This window comes from Chiloscyllium plagiosum, chromosome 9, assembly GCF_004010195.1.
Source record: "Chiloscyllium plagiosum isolate BGI_BamShark_2017 chromosome 9, ASM401019v2, whole genome shotgun sequence".
Classification (NCBI taxonomy): Eukaryota; Metazoa; Chordata; class Chondrichthyes; order Orectolobiformes; family Hemiscylliidae; genus Chiloscyllium; species Chiloscyllium plagiosum.
This window is the reverse complement of record NC_057718.1, coordinates 62561692-62581710: the sequence shown is the minus strand read 5'-3', so window position 1 is coordinate 62581710 and position 20019 is coordinate 62561692. Positions and strand designations below refer to the sequence as shown.

At 40.8% G+C, this 20019-nt stretch overlaps 1 protein-coding gene across 8 annotated transcripts in view; it reads right to left on the bottom strand.

The window, feature by feature from the left end:
* The window catches only part of sanbr (SANT and BTB domain regulator of CSR), a 162386-nt gene that overhangs the window by 51084 nt on the left and 91283 nt on the right, over positions 1-20019 (bottom strand). For all 8 annotated transcript variants that reach the window (XR_006312544.1, XM_043696068.1, XM_043696066.1 and 5 more), the window contains one exon: positions 4221-4320. Coding sequence is in view for 7 of the 8 variants with exons in the window: in XM_043696068.1 (XP_043552003.1) it covers positions 4221-4320 (100 nt within the window). In the remaining variant the exon portion in view is untranslated. The remainder of the gene's footprint in view (positions 1-4220; positions 4321-20019) is intronic.

Below are 20019 nucleotides of genomic sequence, written 5' to 3'. Positions count from 1 at the left end.
GACAAAAGATCTAGAGAATCAGCAAAGGACCTAAAGAGAGAAAAATTAAAGTACGAAAATAAATGAGGAAGAGCTTCCACAAGTATATAAAAAGGAAGAAAGCAGTCAAATTCAGCATTGGCCTCTTAGAAGATCAGAGTGGAGAATTAATAATGGGAAACACAGGAAATGGTAGAGGTTTTGAACAAGTACTTTCTAAATCTGTTTATTGGACAGCATCCCTATATAATAGAAAAGGAATATACAAAGGAAGAGAGGAATTTAACAGTAATTATTATCTGAGAAAAAGTACTTAGAAAACTAAGGGAACTAAGGGTTGATACGTCCCTGATCGGCAGCATCCTATGATCTTAAAGGAAATAGCAGCACAGACAGCAGATGCATTGATTGTAACAAATCAAAGTTCCCCAGCTTCTGAAAAGATCCCAGAAGACTGGAAAACTGAAAATGCCACATCTATGTTCAAGAAGGGAGGGAGACATAAATCAGGGAACTATTGGCCAGTCAGCCAATCTGTCATTGAGAAAATGAGTGAATGAAGTTCCAACAGGACTTCAGAAGAACTGACAATATTAGGGGAAAATAGATCAGCATGGACAGAGGGCTGGTTAGCCAGCAGAAAACAGAGTTAAATAATTGTGTCATTTTCAGGATGATAAACTGTAATTGTAAATGGCAATGTCATTGCTAAATCCTCCACTATCAATGTCCTGGGTTGCAACCTGAACTGAACTGCACTACTGTAAGTATAAGAGCAGGTCATGGTCAAGAGTGTGAAGGAATACTCCCCATGTAATTAGATCTCTGCAGCTCCAACAACACTTAAGAAACTTGACACCATCCAGAACAAAGCAGTCCACTTGATTGGCAGCTCATTCACAAGCATTCACTCTCTCCAACAGGGATGCACAGTATCATTAATGTGTACCATCTGTAAGATGCATGGCAAAAACTCAACAAGACTCCTGAGACAACACAATTCACAATCACAATCATCTTAAAGGACAAGGGGCTACAAATATATGGGACACCACCACCTGCAAGTTCCCCTCCATGCTACTCATCATCATGACTTTAAAACATATCCATGTTCCTTTACTAATGCTGGGGCAAAATCCTGGAATTCCCTCCCTAATATCCTTGTAGATGTACTTATCAAATGAACTGCATTCATTTAAGGAGGCAACTCACCAGCCCCTTCTCAAGGGCAATTGGTGAAACACTCATTCTCAAATGTAAAATAATAAATCTAACAAAAGTGCCACACAGATCAGTTCTGGGATCTCATCTATTTATAAACAATATTAATGACATGGATAAAGGGATCGAGTATACTGGAGCCAAATTTGAGACTGATGGAAATATAGGTAAGAAAGCAAGTTGTGTGACAACAGAAAAAAATTCTGCATAAAAGTATGTTATGTGAGTGGGGGAAGGTGGAGTGCAACATAAATGAAAATATGCAGTTGTCCACTTTGACAGAACAAATATATTCCGACTTTCTATTCCAAATGGAGAAAGACCTACCGAATGCTGTGGCACAGAGAGATCTGGGTGTCTTTGCACTTTAATCACTGAAGTTAGCATCCAGGTACAGCAAGCAACTGGGAAGCCAAAGGAATTTTAGCCTTACTAGAAAGAGAAGGAACTATAAAAGTCAGGAAGTTTTGTTGCAATTGTATAAGGGATTGGTGAGACTACACCACTTAAGGAGGAATGTATTTGCACTGAAGCGCACTTCAGAGAAGGTTCAGCAAGTTTGTTCTAAAAATGAACAGGTTGCAAAATGAGAAAAGGTTGAAGCAGTCAGGCCTGTCTTCACTGAAGTTTAGAAGAATGACTGGTGACCTTACGGAAACATAGAAGCATAAGTGTCTGTCAGAGAATACAGGAGGATATAGGTAGACTGGAGAGTTGGGCTGAAAAGTGGCAGATGGTTTTCAATCCAGAAAAATGTGAGGTGATGCATTTAGGCAAGACTAATTCTAGAGCGAATTATACAATGAACGGAAGAGACTTGGGAAAGTTGATGGGCAGAGAGATCTGGGAGTGCAGGTGCATTGTACCCTGAAGGTTGCTGCACAGGTGGACAGAGTGGTCAAGAAGGCATATAGTATGCTTGCCTTCATCGGACAGAGTATTGAGTATAAGAACTGGCAAGTCATGTTAAAATTGTACAAGACATTGGTTCGACCGCATTTAGAATACTGTATACACTTCTAGTCGCCACATTACCAAAAGGATGTGGACGCTTTGGAGAGGGTGCAGAGAAGGTTTATGAGGAGGTTGCCTGGTATGGAAGGTGCTAGCTATGAAGAAAGGGTGAGTAGGTTAGGTTTATTTTCATTAGAAAAAAGGAGATTGAGGGGGGACCTGTTTGAGGTTTACAAAATCATGAAGGGTATAGACAGGGTGGATAGAGACAAGCTTTTTCCCCAGGGTGAAGGATTTAATAATGAGAGGTCACACTTTCAAGGTGAGAGGTGGAAAGTTTAAGGGAGATACATGTGGTACGTACTTCACATAGAAGGTGGTGGGCATTTGGAATGCGTTGCCAGCAGAGGTGGGAGAGGCAGGCACGGTAGATTCATTTAAGATGCGTCTGGACAAATGCATGATTAGGTGGGGAGCAGAGGGATACAGATGCTTAGGAGTTGACCGACAGGTTTAGACATTACATTTGGATCGACTCAGGCTTGGCGGGCTGAAGGGCCTGTTCCTGGGCTGTAAATTTTCTTTGTTCTATTTTGAGGAAGCTTATGAATGTTTCTGCTTGTGTGGAAATAGTTGAGACAGAGATGAAGAGGAATTTCTTTTCTCAGGAGGTAGTTAATATTTGGAATTATCTATCCCAAAGACAACGGAAACTGAAGGCTAAATTAGACAGACTTTTAATCTATAAAGGTGATAGACTACATGCTGGAAAGTGGAATTAAGCCCATTATCACATCAGCCATGATCTTATTATATGACAGAGAAGGCTTGAGGGGTAAAACTGTCTACACCTGCCCCTACTTCTAACATGATGTTGTCATCATAGTGGTAAAAAATCGATTAATAATTATCGGTTTCAATCAGCTGATTTTAATATCAGAAAACCTCAAAGACTAAAATGGATGTTTAAAAAAAAAGTGAGAAACAATAATTGTAACAATCAGCTGAGCAAAGATTAGCCCAACTTCATGAAATCAATGTGAAACAAGCAAAGACAGCTTCAGACAAAATTAATATTTTTAAAAGGGAATCAAACTCAGATCTGCATCCCCTGTTTGAATAACATTTTTAAAGTGGATAGATAAGTTTCACCTGTTGAAGATAAGAATCATCTGCAAATTATCCAGTTTAGAAAACAAAAGGCCCAGCCATGTACTGTGTGAATGAGCTATATTTCAAGCAGCTGTTTGGCAGAGCAGCAGACAGAAAAATGGTTCTGGAACTGTAACTGGAGAAGGTTTGTTCTTTCTCTTCCCATTTTCTCTTAGTCCCACTCAGAGATAAAGCAAATTAGAGAAAAATCCATTCATGGAGAATTTAAAGATCTCTTCAATATTTACTACTTCTGAGGATGTAAGATATTAATTAAACTAATGTGGTCTCAGGTTAAAACGTAACCAGTCAGCAACATTCTTTAGGTCATTTAAACTGAATATTCTCCAATCTCCCCTTTATATTAGATACTCTTTATAAACATTATATCTCTATGCATTTGTTACTGCATCTTAAATATTTTATTCTCAGGGTTAACAAGTAATAAAATTGTCATGAAAATAAAACAAAGAACTGCAGAAGCTGATGATCTGAAACAAAAACAAATTGCTGGTAAAGCTTGGCAGGTCTGGCAGCATTCATGGGAATAAAACAGAGTTAATGTTTCATGTCTGGTGATTCTTCATCAGAAGTCTTGGGTTCCCAGAAAAAAAGTTCACTGGACCTGAAACATTTACTCTGCTTTCTCTCCATAGTTGCTGGTAGACCTCAACTTCTCTAGAAATTTCTATTTTTCTTTCAGATTTCCAGCTTCCGTGGTACTTGTGTATTTCTTTTTTAAAAACCGGTATCTGCTTTATCCCTCTTCACCTGGTCATAACAAATGTTAGAGGTTGCCCGAAATGCACAAGTAACAGTGCAGATATTTTCCGTTATAAAACATTCATTGAGATAACTCGACTTAAATTTCTCCCATTTGAAGAACGCTGCCATACAAAAATGCAAAGACTCACAGTTGTGACATCACCGACTTTCTGTCCTTTTGATGAATTAGGCTCTGCTAAGATATCAAAATCAAGGTCTTGCTCGCCAGAAAGATGCGTGTCTGCGTTGCTGTAATAAAATTCCAATTGAAATTTTACGATGTGAAAAGAAACATTTTTCAACTACAACCAATCATTTTATTTCAGGAAAACATATCCGCAAATTAACTTACAGTAAAATTTTCACCATCTTATTTTATTCTAACCTTTTTACTGAGAAAAATTGCAAATACAGGTCTGCTGGCTTATGCCCGAAACGTCGATTCTCCTGTTCCTTTGATGCTGCCTGACCTACTGCGCTTTTCCAGCAACACATTTTTAAATTCTACTATCATGCCTGTTTTGTTAACGTGAATTTGCTGTAATGCGATTGATGAATTGGGGACACTGTTTCTAAAGCATAAACTTTTAAAACATGTGTTGGCTGTAAGGTGATTGCATCGCCAACACTTTAAGTGCGGTCTCTAAAGCACGATTTTTCTACAATGTGGGGTTGCACAAGAACAGAACCATAGCGTTATAGAAGAACCACTTGTAGTTTACCCCTTTGGCTATGCAAATATTAGCTCATTATCACATCAGCCATGATCTTATTATATGACAGAGAAGGCTTGAGGGGTAAAACTGTCTACACCTGCCCCTACTTCTAACATGATGTTGTCATCATAGTGGTAAAAAATCGATTAATAATTATCGGTTTCAATCAGCTGAATTTAATATCAGAAAACCTCAAAGACTAAAATGGATGTTTAAAAAAAAAGTGAGAAACAATAATACTACCACATATACTTGATAGAGGTAATTGACATCACAGACTAACAGGAAACTAATTGTATGTAGAAAGGAGGTAATGGTTTGGAGATCATGCCAGTAGAGGTGAGATAAAAAGCACAACAATTTATGCAAAGCCAAGGAAGAAAGAGAAGCCATTACTAGAGATGAACAGGTTGTTCAGGAAAAGTTTAATTGGGACAGTGCATGGGAAGATACATTGAGATTGTGTCCAATTCTGACCATTCATCCATATAAAGACTGTGGCTGCAAGAGTAGGTCAGAGGCCAGGAATCTTACAGCCAGTAGCTCACCTCCTGACTCTGTAAAGCCTGTTCACCACCTACAAAACACAAATGTTAGGGGCTTTATGGAATATACCCCACTTGCCTGGATGACTGCAGCTCCAACAGTTAAGATGCTCAACACAATCCATGTCAAAACAGCTCACTTGATTGGTACCATATCCACAACCACCACACTCAGTAGCATCAACGTTTATATAGTGTCTTCCAAACCTTTAATCGCTACCATTGAGAACAACAATGGCAGCAGGTACATGGGAACATTACCACCTACAAATTCATGTGCAAGTCATTCATTATGCTAACTTGGACATTATCCTAGAGCTTTCTCCCTAATATAACTGTAGATATACCTACACCACAATGGACTGTAGCAGTTCAAAAACGCAGCTCTCCAGCTTCTCAAACACAGCTAGGGATAGGCAACAGACGTTGGCCCAACCAGCAAAACCTAAGTCCTCTGAATAAATAAAACGAATAAATGTTTTTTTAAGAAAAAAATGAAGCAGATTTTTGAGAGGAACAGAACAGATTTTGCAGTACTGCATATAGATCTAGTCATCCTGCTACAGGAAAGGTTGAGAAAAGATTTACCAGGATGTTGCTGGGACTAGAGGATTTAAATTATAAAGATGAGCTGGGACTTTTTCCACTGAAGCGTAGGAGGTTGCGGGTTGATCTTACAGAGATTTATAAAATCATGAGGGGCATAAATACAATGAACAGCAAAGGTCTTTTCACTAGGGTGGGTAAGTTCAAAACTAGGGGGCAAATTTTTAAGGTAATAGGAGTAAGATTTAAAAGGGGCTTGAGAGCCAACCTTTTTCACACAGAGGGTGGTTCATGTGTTGAATGAACTGCCAGAGAAAGTGGGAGATGCAGGTACAGTTAAAACATTTAAAAAACATTTGAATAGGAAAAGATTTAGAGGGATAAGGGTCAAGTGGGAATGGTTTAGTTAGGGAAAGTGTTCAGCATGGATTGGTTGGACCGAAGGTTCTGGTTCCATGCTATATGACTCTATATTAAGGATTACAGATATAGATATACTGGAGAAACTAGGTCTACTCATTGTTGAGCAGTCCAGATCAAGGGGACATCTAATAGAGGTGTTTAAGATCTTATGGATGACATTAGGCTACTTGCATGCCAAGCAGTCCCACCTCATCCAGTTGCGAATGATGTGATAGAAAATTACACAACTCAATGTGGGAAATCATGTGTAAAATAATAATGTTGAATCATTTGCAACCATTATCAACCAGAGGTGCTGAGTGAATGATCCCGCTTGGATTTCTTCAGTTTCTCAGCACTACGATGCCAATCTTCAACCAAATGAATTTACTCCAAGTGATTCTAAGAAATGGTTGAAGACACTCCAATGATTATGGGCCCTTATGACATTTTGACAATTGTACTGAAGACTTGTGCTCCACAGCTGATCACAGCATTAGCCAAGCTGTTCAAGTACAGTTACAACAGTGTCATATTGCTGTCAATGTGGAAATTACCAAATTGTCACAAAACACAGAACAAATTCCATCCAGCCAATTGCCACCTCAAATGTCTACTCTGAATCATTAGCAGAGAGAAGGAAGGTGCTAGCAAGTGACATTTGCAAAGGAATAACCAGCTCACTGATGCTCAGTTTGGTTCTGCTAGGTCCATTCAACTCCTGACCTCATTATTGTCTGAGTCAAGCATTACCTGAGTGTGGCATCAAGGAGCCCAAGTAAAACTGATGTCAATTAGAATCAGGTGCAAAATGCTCTAATGGTTGGAGGCACATTTACCACAAAAGGAAGATGGCTGTGGTCGTTGGAGATAAATTATCTCAGCTCCAGAATGTCACCGCAGGGGTTCCTCCATGTAGTGTCTATTGTGAGGTGAATCCTCATCATTGCTCATCATACTGTATCAGCTATTTGATAGAATGCTGCCACCATCCCTTTTCTTGCTCGGAATCTATACGGCCTACTTGATTTAGTGAGGTAGATAAAAACCGCTTGGTTATCCCATGAGAAAACACTTTTTTTCTTAAACAAGATGTACCATATATACTTGAGTACAAGTCAATCTCATGCACGTCAACCTCCTATCTTTGGCCAAAAAAATCTGGAATTTTCCATGTATCTCGTGTAAAGGTTGATCCTAGCTCTTCACCAAAGTTAGGCTTCAGATTTCTTAAGTTCATTATTGAACGAGCACTATAATTAGTATTCACATTTTGTACAGCTGTTCTGCTCCGTGGCAGCCATCCCGCTCCGTTCCGGGATTCCAGTTTGCCAGCTGTCCTGCTCCATTCTGGGAATCCAGTCTGCCAGCCATCCCTCTCTGTTCTGCCGGCCGTCCTGCTCCATTCTGGGACTCCGGACCTCTGGCCATCTGGCTCCGGTCCGGTATTCCAGTCTCGCCCGATGATGTCATTGCCGCTTCAACGTAATTTTTTTAAAATAAAAAATATGGTGGATGGAATAATTACTAATTCATTTTATTTTCTATTCTCTTTATCCGGTAATTACTGTAATTCATGCGTCTTTTTCTTTATTCGTTTATAGAGATCAACTGGGCTTCTAATGATACAGTATGAACTTTGACGGACGTGAATTTCAGCCCTTCGAAAGTAGTATCCATGTAATAGTTGACCCCATAAATTTAACCTTAAAACATAGACTAAGAAATTTAACTCTTACACGAGTATATATGTGGCAACTATGTATAAGTTACACTGATGAGAAAACCACTGTTACAGATACTAAGGAGAAGAACTAAATGGAAGGTCTTACTTGTTTGAGACCTTAAGGTATTCTCTCACCAAATCTATGTGACATCATCAGAATGGGTGATAGTTAATACATTAATCCCTTCGGACTCTAACATCCTTGAACAACATCTCCCCAAAGCTTCCCCCCTTCATTATATTTATATTTTTGAGTAGATAATTACTTTTAACGCTGGTCCATTAAGCCAGCCCCTCTTTCCTGCACCACTCTCCCATCTCATAAATTCAAGCCGTCTGAAAGTTTCAGTATTCTCCCAGAATATGCTCTCACCAGAATTGGTAGATCTCTGGGTCAACGACAGTTGACAGTGAGAGATCTGAGGCGAAAGTGAGGACTGCAGATGCTGGAGATCAGAGTAAAGATTAGAATGGTGCTAGAAAAGCACAGCAGGTTAGGCAGCATCCGAGGACCAGGAAAATCGACATTTCGGGCAAAAGCCCTTCATCAGGAATGAGGCCTCATTCTTGATGAAAGGCTTTTGCCCAAAACGTCAAATTTCCTGGTCCTTGGATGCTGCCTGACCTGCTGTGCTTTTCTAGCACCATTCTAATCTTTAGTGAGATTTGAGCATGCTTTTAAATTGGAGGATCTTCTTCGTTTGAATTTCATTCACGAAGGAAGGCTTCCTGCTGAAACAAGCACTTTTATTTTTTCGCATCCTGGAACACTAAACTAGGTAATTTCACCTTGGTGATATTCTGGACCTCTGAACTTGGCAATTTCATCTTGGTGTCTTGAATATTTGGGCCATGGTCATCCCTTCTCAATGGTAGCTTCCATGGAGTTGCATCACATCTTCAATCTGTGTGAGCAGCATTTTAATGAAATTTGTAATTCTGTGCTGAAATGTGTACAGCCTTTACTTTAACACTTTATTTATTTCTTGATGATAGAAGTACTGGTGAAACCAAAATGTTCACTTTCTCAGTCAGAGTGGATAGAGAGTTGAGCTGAAAAAAGCACAGCATATTGAGCAGCATCAGAGGAGGTGTGTCAATGTTTCAGGTCAGAACCTCTCAGTCACGCTGTTTCAGGGTTGCATCTTGCTTCACATAACTTTCAACATTGAGACTTATTTCTGGGAAGGAAATAAAATATCTGTAAAATAATAAGTTGCTTTCGAAACAAGTAAAATGTTGTGCTTCAAACTGTGGCTTCTCAGCATTTGGCATCATCCTTAAATTTGTCATCACTGTTTGTTCATGAAGCTGTTTGTAATCAGAGTTTAATCAGTTAAGGATTCCGCAATTGTGAAGTGTGCTGCTCATTGGTTATCTGCTTGCTTGTGATTTCTCATTAACCTTGAACTCTCCTTCATCCTGATAAAAATGGAAAACATTTCTGACAACTCAAGATGTTACAGGTTACCATCTTGCTGACGGTATAAAAACAAATTTCTTATGTCAACGTAGCTCATCTCAAAAATTCTGACTTCTGTTTAGGTTCTGTGATGAGTCTTTGGAACCAGATAAAATTTTCTCCCAACTATCCTCTCACTGTTTGTTCCACAACTGGCTGTATAATATCCAAATGTTTTTTGACCTGCTGTCACTTGACCAGTGGTTTCCTGATTTTAATGAATTTGTCTTCTTCCATCATTTCAAGAATGAGTCACATCAAAACATGCATTCATGCTCAAGAGTGAGAATTCTCGACGCCTGAAATATGTACAGTTCTCTACAGTCTGACACAACTTATGTGGCACTGTTGCTTTTACCATACCATTAATCTACCCAAGGCGCTTATGGCAGTGGTAATATCCCTATCTCTCAGGAGGTCAAAGTTCATGTCCCACCTGCCCCAGTGTTGTGCCCTTTGATCTTAAGTGACTATGCATTTACACCATAGTAGGTTGCTTCACAAGTTTCTTCACCCGTGGTGCTCTAACTGATAACATACTGACTTGCCCCTGTATTGAGCTTGAAAGTTTGAGATGTCAATGCGTTATGGGCCTGGCCAGACCCCCTCAAAACATTTCAAGAAAGTAGCCCAGACCCTAACCTTTCTAATTGTTTAAGCAGGTGTAATGCAGATATTCCATGAGTGATGCAGCTGGGCAAACCACTTTGTTTAAAACAAAACAAACTTTATTTACAAGATTACCGAATGAAACAAAAACAAAACAGAACAGAATACTTAATAACTTCACCTATCCGAAATACCAAAAGATTATCCAAACTTACTGATGCTGCTCCAAGTACTTTCAACAATCCCCATAAACATACCTTGGCACAAAAGGTAAAATCAAACACAGGGCCTTACAGGAGAGGGGGAGGTGGCAGCATGGAACACCCTCTTCCATGTGGCTGTTTCTTGGACCAGCAGCCTCAAACTGCCTGACTGTTTTCAGTGAATAGCCAGACTGCCAAAACCAAATCAAACCAGAGAAAAGTTGAGATAGGAGAACTAGCCGCTCCCCTTTCATTGTACAATTTTGTTTTAAAACTTAAAAACCTTTTGCCTGAAGCACTGTTAGCTATAATTAAATTGGCCCTAAAACCCATCCAACTTCGAGTTTTCGGAGTCTGTGTCTTTTACAACCTCTCTGAAAAAAAGCCAAGGACAACATAACCTTGTTAAAAGAGTAGCATTATCACAATTATTATAAGCATCTTTTTGCCAAAATGCTAAGTCCTCTCTGAACACCTTCAGCTTTCTTTTCTACTATAGCCTGTCCTACCTCAAACTTTTTTGTGAGTAGCTATTTGAGTTCTTGCTGTTCTCTGACTGTGTCCTGCTCATCACATGTTCTGAAAGGGACTTATTTAACAGACAAATCCTTTTTTTAAAAAAATAGGTGCGCACTGTTTGTGCTTGAGGTTTCCTTGGTCCACAATCATTGTTAGCATCTGCTGTCTGTCCTTTTTCATGTGTATCATTTTGGGTATTGTACCTGGACAACTGAAAAGATTCTCTCGATCTCATGTGATAATTTGACTGTCTGCTTTAGAACTAACTTGTGCTTCTTCTGGATTTCTGCTTCATTCACCTTTTGCTGTAACAGGACCTTGATCAGATGGGCTAAGGAGTGACAAATGGAATTTAATTTAGATAAATGTGAGGCATTTTGGTAAGGCTAATCAGGGCAGGACCCATATACTTAACAATAAGGCCATGGGGAGTGTTGCCAAACAAAGAGACCTTGGGGTGCAGGTTTATAGTTCCTTGAAAGCAGAGTTGCAGGTAGACAGGATAGAGAGAAGGTGTTTGGTACACTTGCCTTTATTTGTTAGCGTATTGAGTACGGGAGCTGGGATGTCATTTTGCAGCTGTACAGGACATTGCTTAGGCCACTTTTGGAATAGTGTTCAACTCTGGTCTCCCTACTATAGGAAAGATGTTGTGAAACTTGAAAGGATTCAGAAAAGATTTACAAAGACGTTGCTGGGCTGAGGGGTGTCCTTATAGAGGTTTGTAAAATCATTTGAGGCATGGAGAGGGTGAATAGCCAAGGTTTTTTTCCCAGGCTAGGTAAGTCCAAAACTAGATGGCATAGGTTTAAGGCAAGAGGGGAAAAATTTAAAGTTGGACCCTAAAGGGCAACTCTTTCATGTTCTTTTCTACTGTCTGCAACGACATTAAACTGAGAAGGGAAAGATATGAAAGGGACCTTAGGGGCAACTTTTTCACACAGAGGGTGGTGTGTGTATGGAAAAGCAGTCAAAGGAAGTGGTGGACGCTGGTACAGTTACAACATTTAAAAGGCAGTATATTCCACTGCATACATAACTGCATTAAAGTGTTCAGCTTCTTGTCCAGCATCTAGTTTAGAAGCAATTCTGTATCTTAAGAATGAGTTCCCCAAGATGTCCAATTCCATATTCTGTTTGGCCCACCATGTGAGAACATGTCTTCCTGGCTGTACAATATTTGATGATTGTGAAATCATTCAAATAATTGAGATTATTTTCTTTGCTTTGAGTGCTTCCAATTCATCAGTAAAATTATGCTATTACCATATACTGCTGTCGGGGAACCTCTGAACATTTACTGTCAAAATTGAGAATTATTGCCTTTAAGTGGTGTCTCTAGTCAAAAATACCCATTTCCTTAAAAGCTTTAATGACTGAATCAGAGTATCTGCTTTAATAACAAAAACAAAAATTGCTGGAAAATCTCAGCAGGCCTGGCAGCATTGATGGAGATAAATCAGAGTTAACATTTTGGGTCTAATGATCCTTCAGAAGACTGAACCCAAAACATTAACACTGATTCTTCTCCACAAATGATGCCAGACCTGTTGAGATTTTCCAGAAATTAATGTGTTTGTTTCAGATTCCCAGCATTTGCGGTCCTTTTGGTTTTCTGCTTTTCCAGGTGACCTATTTTAATAAAAGAAAACCCGTCCAACTGTTGCGTCTCTCTCTCTGGGCTTCATCTGTACCCAATCACTTAGTTCAGAACCCTCACCCCCATCCCATCTTCAGCATATGTACCAAGCTTTTCCTAGGTACATATCAGTTCTGAAGGAGGGTCACCAGACCTGAAATGTTAACTCTGCTTTCTTTACACAGATGCTGCCAAACCTGTTGAGTTTTCCCAGTAAGCTCTGTTTCTGAATTATTTTAATAATTTTTTTCCTAGATGAACCCCATTGGCTATGGTGATAAATAATAATCCCCATTTTTTTAGCAATATTTTTCTGGATGAGTCCCACCTCAATAATCTCCTAATTTAAGTTGTCTGTTTAAGCTTCGAAATCACTGCAACTCTGGCTTTGTCTCTTTCTCAGCTCAGCAGCCTTATTTTAAATTGATTTAGTGGCCCTTAATTTCTCTATGTCTCATGGTATCCACCAGCTATGACAGCGTTATCTGAACTATAAGTATTTCACTTACTTCTCGTTTTCCCAGCCTGAAATCTGATCCTATTTTTTTAAACAAAAGCAAAAACAGAAATTTCTGGAAAAGCTCAGCAGGTCTGAAAGCATCTGTGGAGAGTTAACGTTTCAGGTCAAGCACTCGTTCCTCAGAACTGAAGCTAGGAAAATTGGGGGTGGGGGAAAATGTGGGGGGAGTAAACACTACGTAGGGATACAGCCCAAAGAGACAGAAGAACAGTTGGACAGACAAAGGAGTGGATAACGATCTGGTTAGGCAGATGATTGGCTATTAATGGCAACTGTTAGTGGCTAACAATGGGTTGCGTCTAAAAGCTGACTATGTGTTAACAAGGCCTGATAAGTGGAGTTGGGATAAGGACATGGGAGAGTTCATGCCCTAAAGTTACTGAACTCGATAGAGTCCAGAGGGCTGCAGGGTTCCCAAGTCATAAATGAGGTACTATTCTTCCAGTTTGCGCTGAGCTTCGCTGTAGCACTGCAGCAAGCTTGAGACAGTGATGTTGGCTAGGGATTAAGGTAGTCTGTTGAAGTGGTAGGGAACTGGAAGCTCAGGATCGTTTTTGCAGACAGTACTTAAGTGTTCTGCGAAGCAGTCATGCAGTCTACACTTCATTTTCCCAATGTAGAGGAGACCACATTTTGAGGAGCAAATGAAGTGGACCAGATTGTGTGAAGTGCAGGTTAACGGCTGCTTCACCTGAAAGATGTGTCTGGGCCCTTGGATACTGAGGGAGGAAGGGAAAAATAGACAAGTGTTTCACCTTCTGCAGTTATAGGGGAAGGTATCGTAAGTCTGTGGCTGGGGGGATGTTGGAAATGAAGGAAGAGTGGACCAGGATGTCCCGGAGGGAATGATCCCTGTGGAAAGCTAACAAGGGAGGGGAGGGGAATATATGTCTGGTGGTAGCATCTTGCTGGACGTGGCGGAAATGACAACTGATGATCCTCTGGGTGTGGATGGTAGGTAAGGTCACCTTCTGCACTTTTTGCATATAAACGGAACATTTTCCTAGCTACCATCAGTTCAGAGGAAGGGTCACGCAACCTGAAACGTTAAATCTGACTTCTCTCCACAGATGATGCCAGACCTGCTGAGCATTCCAGAAATTTGTATTTTTGTTTCTTATTTACAGCATCTACAGATTTTTGTTCTTTTCGTTTTTTTCAAAAAAGTTCTCCTTGCTCAACTGGGATTTAAAATTACTCTCACAACCTTGGATACCCATTTGCTCTCCAGCTAAATCTTATTTGGGACTGGTCCTACAGATCATCAGCACGCAAAGTAATCTGTAACTGCCTTGGATTGACCAATCCTCCAGCTCCTTGAAATTCCTAGCTCATCCTTGCTGCTGTTCTTCTATTACTGGTTTGAAATGCATTTACCATCAACTGTGGATTCTATCTTGTTGAATCATAACACCAGTGCTCTTCAGTAGGGTTCCCAAATATTCAGCTTTTCCAGCCACTGACTGTCGAAGATTGACACAGCGCAGAAAAGGGCCTTTGGACCATCGAGTCTGTAGACATAAGTACCACTGAAAGTGCAATCATCCCAATTTCCTGCACTGGTCCCATATCCTTGATTAAAAGGATATTTGGATGAGTACTTCAAATATTATAAAGGTTGTAAAGTTTCCAGCCTCCACTACATTCCCAGTTAGTGCATTCCAGATTCCCACCATTCACTGAGTGAAAACATATTTTCCTAAATTCCCTCTAAATCTCCTGCCACTTACCCTAAAACTATGCCTTCTCATGACTGACCCGTCAACCAAGGACATCAGCTGTTCTTTATTCACCTTGACCAAATCTCTCAATCTTATATACCTCAATCATGACCATCCCCACTGCCGTAGTCTTCCCTGCTCTAAAGAAAACAATCCATGCCTATCTAGTCTCTCTTTATAGCTCAATTTCTCCATTCCATGCAACGTCCTGGTGAACCTCCTCTGCACCCCCTTCTAGTAGTATCACATCTTTTCTGTAGTGAGGTGACCAGAACTGCACATAGTAATCCAGTTGTGGCTTGACCAACACTCTGTACAAGTTAAATATTATCTAATTTCTCTTATACTGTATGCCGGACAGCTGAAAGCAAGTGTCCCATATGCCTTAACCTTCTTATTCATGTGCTCTGCCGACTACAGGGATCTGTTAATAAATAGGAGAAAGTGAGGATGCAGATGCTGGAGATTAGAGCTGAAAATGTGTTGCTGAAAAAGCGCAGCAGGTGAGGCAGCATCCAAGGAGCAGGAGAATCGACGTCCTGAAGAAGGGCTCATGCCCGAAACGTCGATTCTCCTGCTCCTTGGATGCTGCCTCACCTGCTGCGCTTTTCCAGCAACACATTTTCAGCTCTGTTAATAAATACCCCAAGATCCCTCTCTTCCTCTAAGCTACCCAGTGTCCTGCCATTCATTAAATGCTCCTGCAGCTTGTTTCTTCTTCCAAAGTGCATCACCTTGCACTTATCAGGGTTATATATTATCTGCCACTGGTCTGCCCCATCTGACCACCCACCTATATCTTCCTGTAACCTATAATCATCTTCTTCTCTAATAACCACTTCGAGTCATAGAGGTGTACAGCACAACTGAAACATATCCTTCAGTTCAACTCATTTGTGTCCACCAGATAGCCTAAATTAATCTAGTCCCATTTGCCTATCCCTCTCAGCCTTCCTATTGATGTACCCATCCAAATGTCTTTTAAATGTTGTAGCATTTCTTCTGGCAGCTCATTCCATTGATGTACCATCCTCTACGTAAAAACATTACCCTTTAGGCCTCTTCTAAATCTTTCCCCTCTCACCCTAAACCTATGCCCTATAGTTCTGGACTCCCCCATCCCAGGGAGAAGACCTTGTCTATTTACCCTATCCGTGCCTCATGATTGTATAATCCTCTATAAGGCTATCCCTCAGCCTCTGATGCTCAGGGAAAATAGTCCCAGCCTATTCAGCCTCTCTCTATAGCTCAAATCCTTCACCCCGGCACATTCTTGCACATCCTTTCTGACCAATCTAGTGTTGCCTGCATATTTGCTGAACATTCCTCCCACATTTTCATCTATATTGTTTAAATCAATGCCGATTTCACCAATTTCCTCATTTCCCCTCCCCCCACCTTATCCCAGACCCAACCTTCAAACTTGGCACTGCCCTCTTGAACTATTGTACTTGTCCATCTTCCTGCCCACCTATCCGCTCCATCCACCTCTCCGATGTATCATCTTCATCCACAACTTCATCTACCTATCACATTCTCAGCTACCTTCACCTCAACACCACCCCCATCCCACTTATCTCGCAGCCCCCTTGGGCCACCCCCTCATTCCTGATGAAGAGCTTATAGAGTCAGAGATGTACAGCATGGAAACAGACCCTTCAGTCCAACCCGTCCATGCCGACTAGATATCCCAACCCAATCTAGTCCCACCTGCCAGCACCCAGTCCATATTCCTCCAAACCCTTCCTATTCATATACCCATCTAAATGCCTTTTAAATGATGCAATTGTACCAGCCTCCACCACTTCCTCTGGCAGCTCATTCCATACACGTACCGCCCTCTGCGTGAAAAAGTTGTCCCCTTAGGTCTCTTTTATATCTTTCCCCTCTCACCCTAAACCTATGTCCTCTAGTTCTGGACTCCCCCATCCCAGGGAAAAGACTTTGCCTATTTACCCTATCCATGCCGGTTTACAAAATTATAAGGTCACCCCTCAGCCTCTGACGCTCCAGGGTAAACAGTCCCAGCCTGTTCAGCCTCTCCCCATAGCTCAAATCCTCCAACCCTGGCAACATCCTTGTAAATCTTTTCTGAACTCTTTCAAGTTTTACAACACCTTTCCGATAGGAAGGAGACCAGAAATGCACACAATATTCCAACAGTGGCCTAACAAATGTCCTGTACAGCTACAACATGATGTCCCAACTCCTGTACTCAATACTCTAACCAATAAAAGAAAGCATACCAAACGCCTTCTTCACTACCCTATCTACCTGCGACTCCACTTTCAGGGAGCTATGAACTTGCACTCCAAGGTCTCTTTGTTCAGCAACACTCTTGAGGACCTTACCATTAAGTGTATAAGTCTTGCTAAGATTTGCTTATGCTCGAAATGTCGATTCTCCTGCTCCTTGAATGTTGCCTGACCAGCTATGCTTTTCCAGCACCACACTCTTCGACTCTTTCTCTGACAAAGCCATGCTGACTATCCTTAACTAAGCTATGCCTCCCAAGTGGGCATTAGTTTCCTCCTTCAAAGTTTTCTCCAATAGTTTCCCTACCACTATGGTGAGACTCACTGGTCTGTGATTTCCTGGTTGACCTCTACTAGCCCTCTTAAAAGGTGGAACAACATTAGCAGCCCTCCAATCCTCTGGCAGTTCCTCTGTGGCCAGAGAGGAATTAAAAAGCAGTGTCAACGCCCCAGCAATTTCCTGCCTCTCCTTTGGCAGCAGCTTGAGATGGAAATCATCCAAGCAAGAGGATTTGTCCATTTTTAGTCTGACAGAACCCCCAATATGTCACAATTTCGTATGTCAAACTGTAGAAGTTCTTCAATCTCTTCCTGAATTCCTTAATTACATTTTCCTCTTCCAGAATGAAGACCGAACAGAAATATTCATTCAAAATCCTTCCAATATTCTGCAGCTTAATACACAGGTTGCCTCCTTGGTTCCTAATGGGCCCTACTCTTTCTCCAGTTAACCTCTTCCCTTTAACATGTTTTTAATAACTTAGGATTCTCCCTAATCCTATTCGCAAGTACTTTGTCATGCCCCCTTTTTGCTCTTGTAATGACTTCCTTAAATTCCTTCCTGCACTTCCTATATTCCTCTATAGCTGCAACTAAACTGCTCCGTTTGTACTTGCTGAAAGCCCTGCTCCTCTTCCTCATCCAGTCTTGAATTGCCCTGGGCTTCTAGGATTCTCTGAACTTATTGCTCCTATATTTCCCTCTAACGAGTACATGTTAGACCCATACTCTCACCAGCTAGTTTTTGAATGCACGATGCCTCCACCCCCATCCCATTACTGCATTGTAAACTTAGCTACAAGGAGCTGTTCCCAGTCCACTGTAGCCAAATCCTTTCCCAGTCTACTGAGGCCTGATCCTGTCTGTATGAGCAACCTTCTTAAAGTTGTGTCCTTTAGATATTCGCCTTACTAGCACGCAAGAGGTAGCTAAATTAAGTCCACACCTTTGACTACCATATTATAAGATGAATCTTCACGTAAGTCATAAAAAGATGAGTAATCTGGCATATGAGATAGCCTGCTACAGTGGCTATGAGGAAGCCTTGGCTGGTATTAAGATGGTTTCCTACCAAGGCTGTGTGACATCATCGTAATGGATTGCACTGTAGGCACTTCTCAGCATTAGGTGAAAGTGAGGACTGCAGATGCTGGAAATCAGAGTCAAAATTAGAGTGATGCTGGAAAAGCACAGCAGGTCAGGCAGCATCCGAAGAGCAGGAAAATCAATGTTTCAGGCAAAAGCCCTTCATCAGGGTTACATAAATAGAAACATAGAAAACTATAGGAAGGATGTTGTGAAACCTGAAAGAGTTCAGAAAAGATTTACAAGGATATTGCCAGGGTTGGAGAGTTAGAGTCAAAGGGAGAGGCTGAATAGGCTGGGGCTGTTTTCCCTGGAGCGTTGAAGGCTGAGAGGTGACTTTATGGAAGTTTATAAAATGATGAGGGGCATGGATAGGGTAAATAGACAATGTCTTTCCCCTGGGATGGGGGAGTCCAGAACTAGAGGGCATAGGATTAGGGTGAGAGGGGAAAGATTTAAAAGAGATCTAAGGGTACATGTATGGAAGTGGTGGAGGCTGGTACAATTACAACACTTAAAAGGCATCTGGATGGGTATATGAATAGGATCTGAAACCATTCGTTCACTGTCACTGGGTCAAAATCCAAGAACTCCCTTTGAAATAGTTCTGTGGGTATAGCTTCAACACATAGACTAGCAGTTTAAAAAGTCAGCTCACTGTTTTAAGGGCCATTAAAAATATGCCAATATATACTGGTGTAGTCAGTGACACACATGTTCCAGTGAAAGAATAAAAAAAGTCAGCATCTTTCACTGACTAAAAATGCTGCTACCATTGGAAACAAAGAAATCTCACTATTTATCTGCTGACCCCCAATCAAAACTAAATCTGCATACACAAAGTACAAAGATGACATTGTTTCCTTACTTCCTCCACCAAAGCGAATCAGAAGTTATGTTCTACTACCCACACATATTAGTCTGGGGCACCATGACTAAATATAGGAACACATGAACAGCTGTAGGTTTTCGGCCCATTGAGCTTACCCGGCCATTCAATAGGATCGTGGCTAATTAAACACTTCAATACCTTTTTCCCAGCCCATTCCCATAACCCAAAGGTAATCAAAAATCTATCAATCTCTACCTAAAGCATACTCAAAACACAGCTTTCTGTGGTTTAAAAAGCCAAAGCTTCACAACCTTTGAGTTAAAAAAAATCTCATCTCAGAGGCAAGTGACATCCTTCTTATTTTTAAATTGCGTGTCTTAGGTATCGACTCCACAACTATGGTATGCATTTTATCTGCATCTATCCTATCTATCCTTTTAAACATGTTGTAAGTTTCAATGTGATCACTCTCATTCTTTGAGACTTGAGAGAATACAGGTCCAATTTGTGCAATCTCTCTTCATAGGACAGTCCCATTATCCTGGGACCAAGTCTGATGAACCCTCGCTGCATTCCTCTCTGGCCCTATGAACTCCCTCTGTGAACTTTAAATGTCATTTGCTGTTTCCTGATTAGCTTCCTCCACATGTTTTCAGTGAATCTTTTTCTGCACTCATCCACCTGACTTTCTTCTCATTTTACTCTTTCCTCATTTCTTCCACCATTCACACAAAGTTAAATTTAACTTAAACAAAGGGCATTATAATGATAGGGTTAGTTAAAGTAGACTGAGCAGATAGATTACCAGGAAGTAGAATTAGCAAACAGTGACAGACATTTAAGGGAGTCATTTATGACCCTCTGCAACAATAAATCCTAGTGACGAGG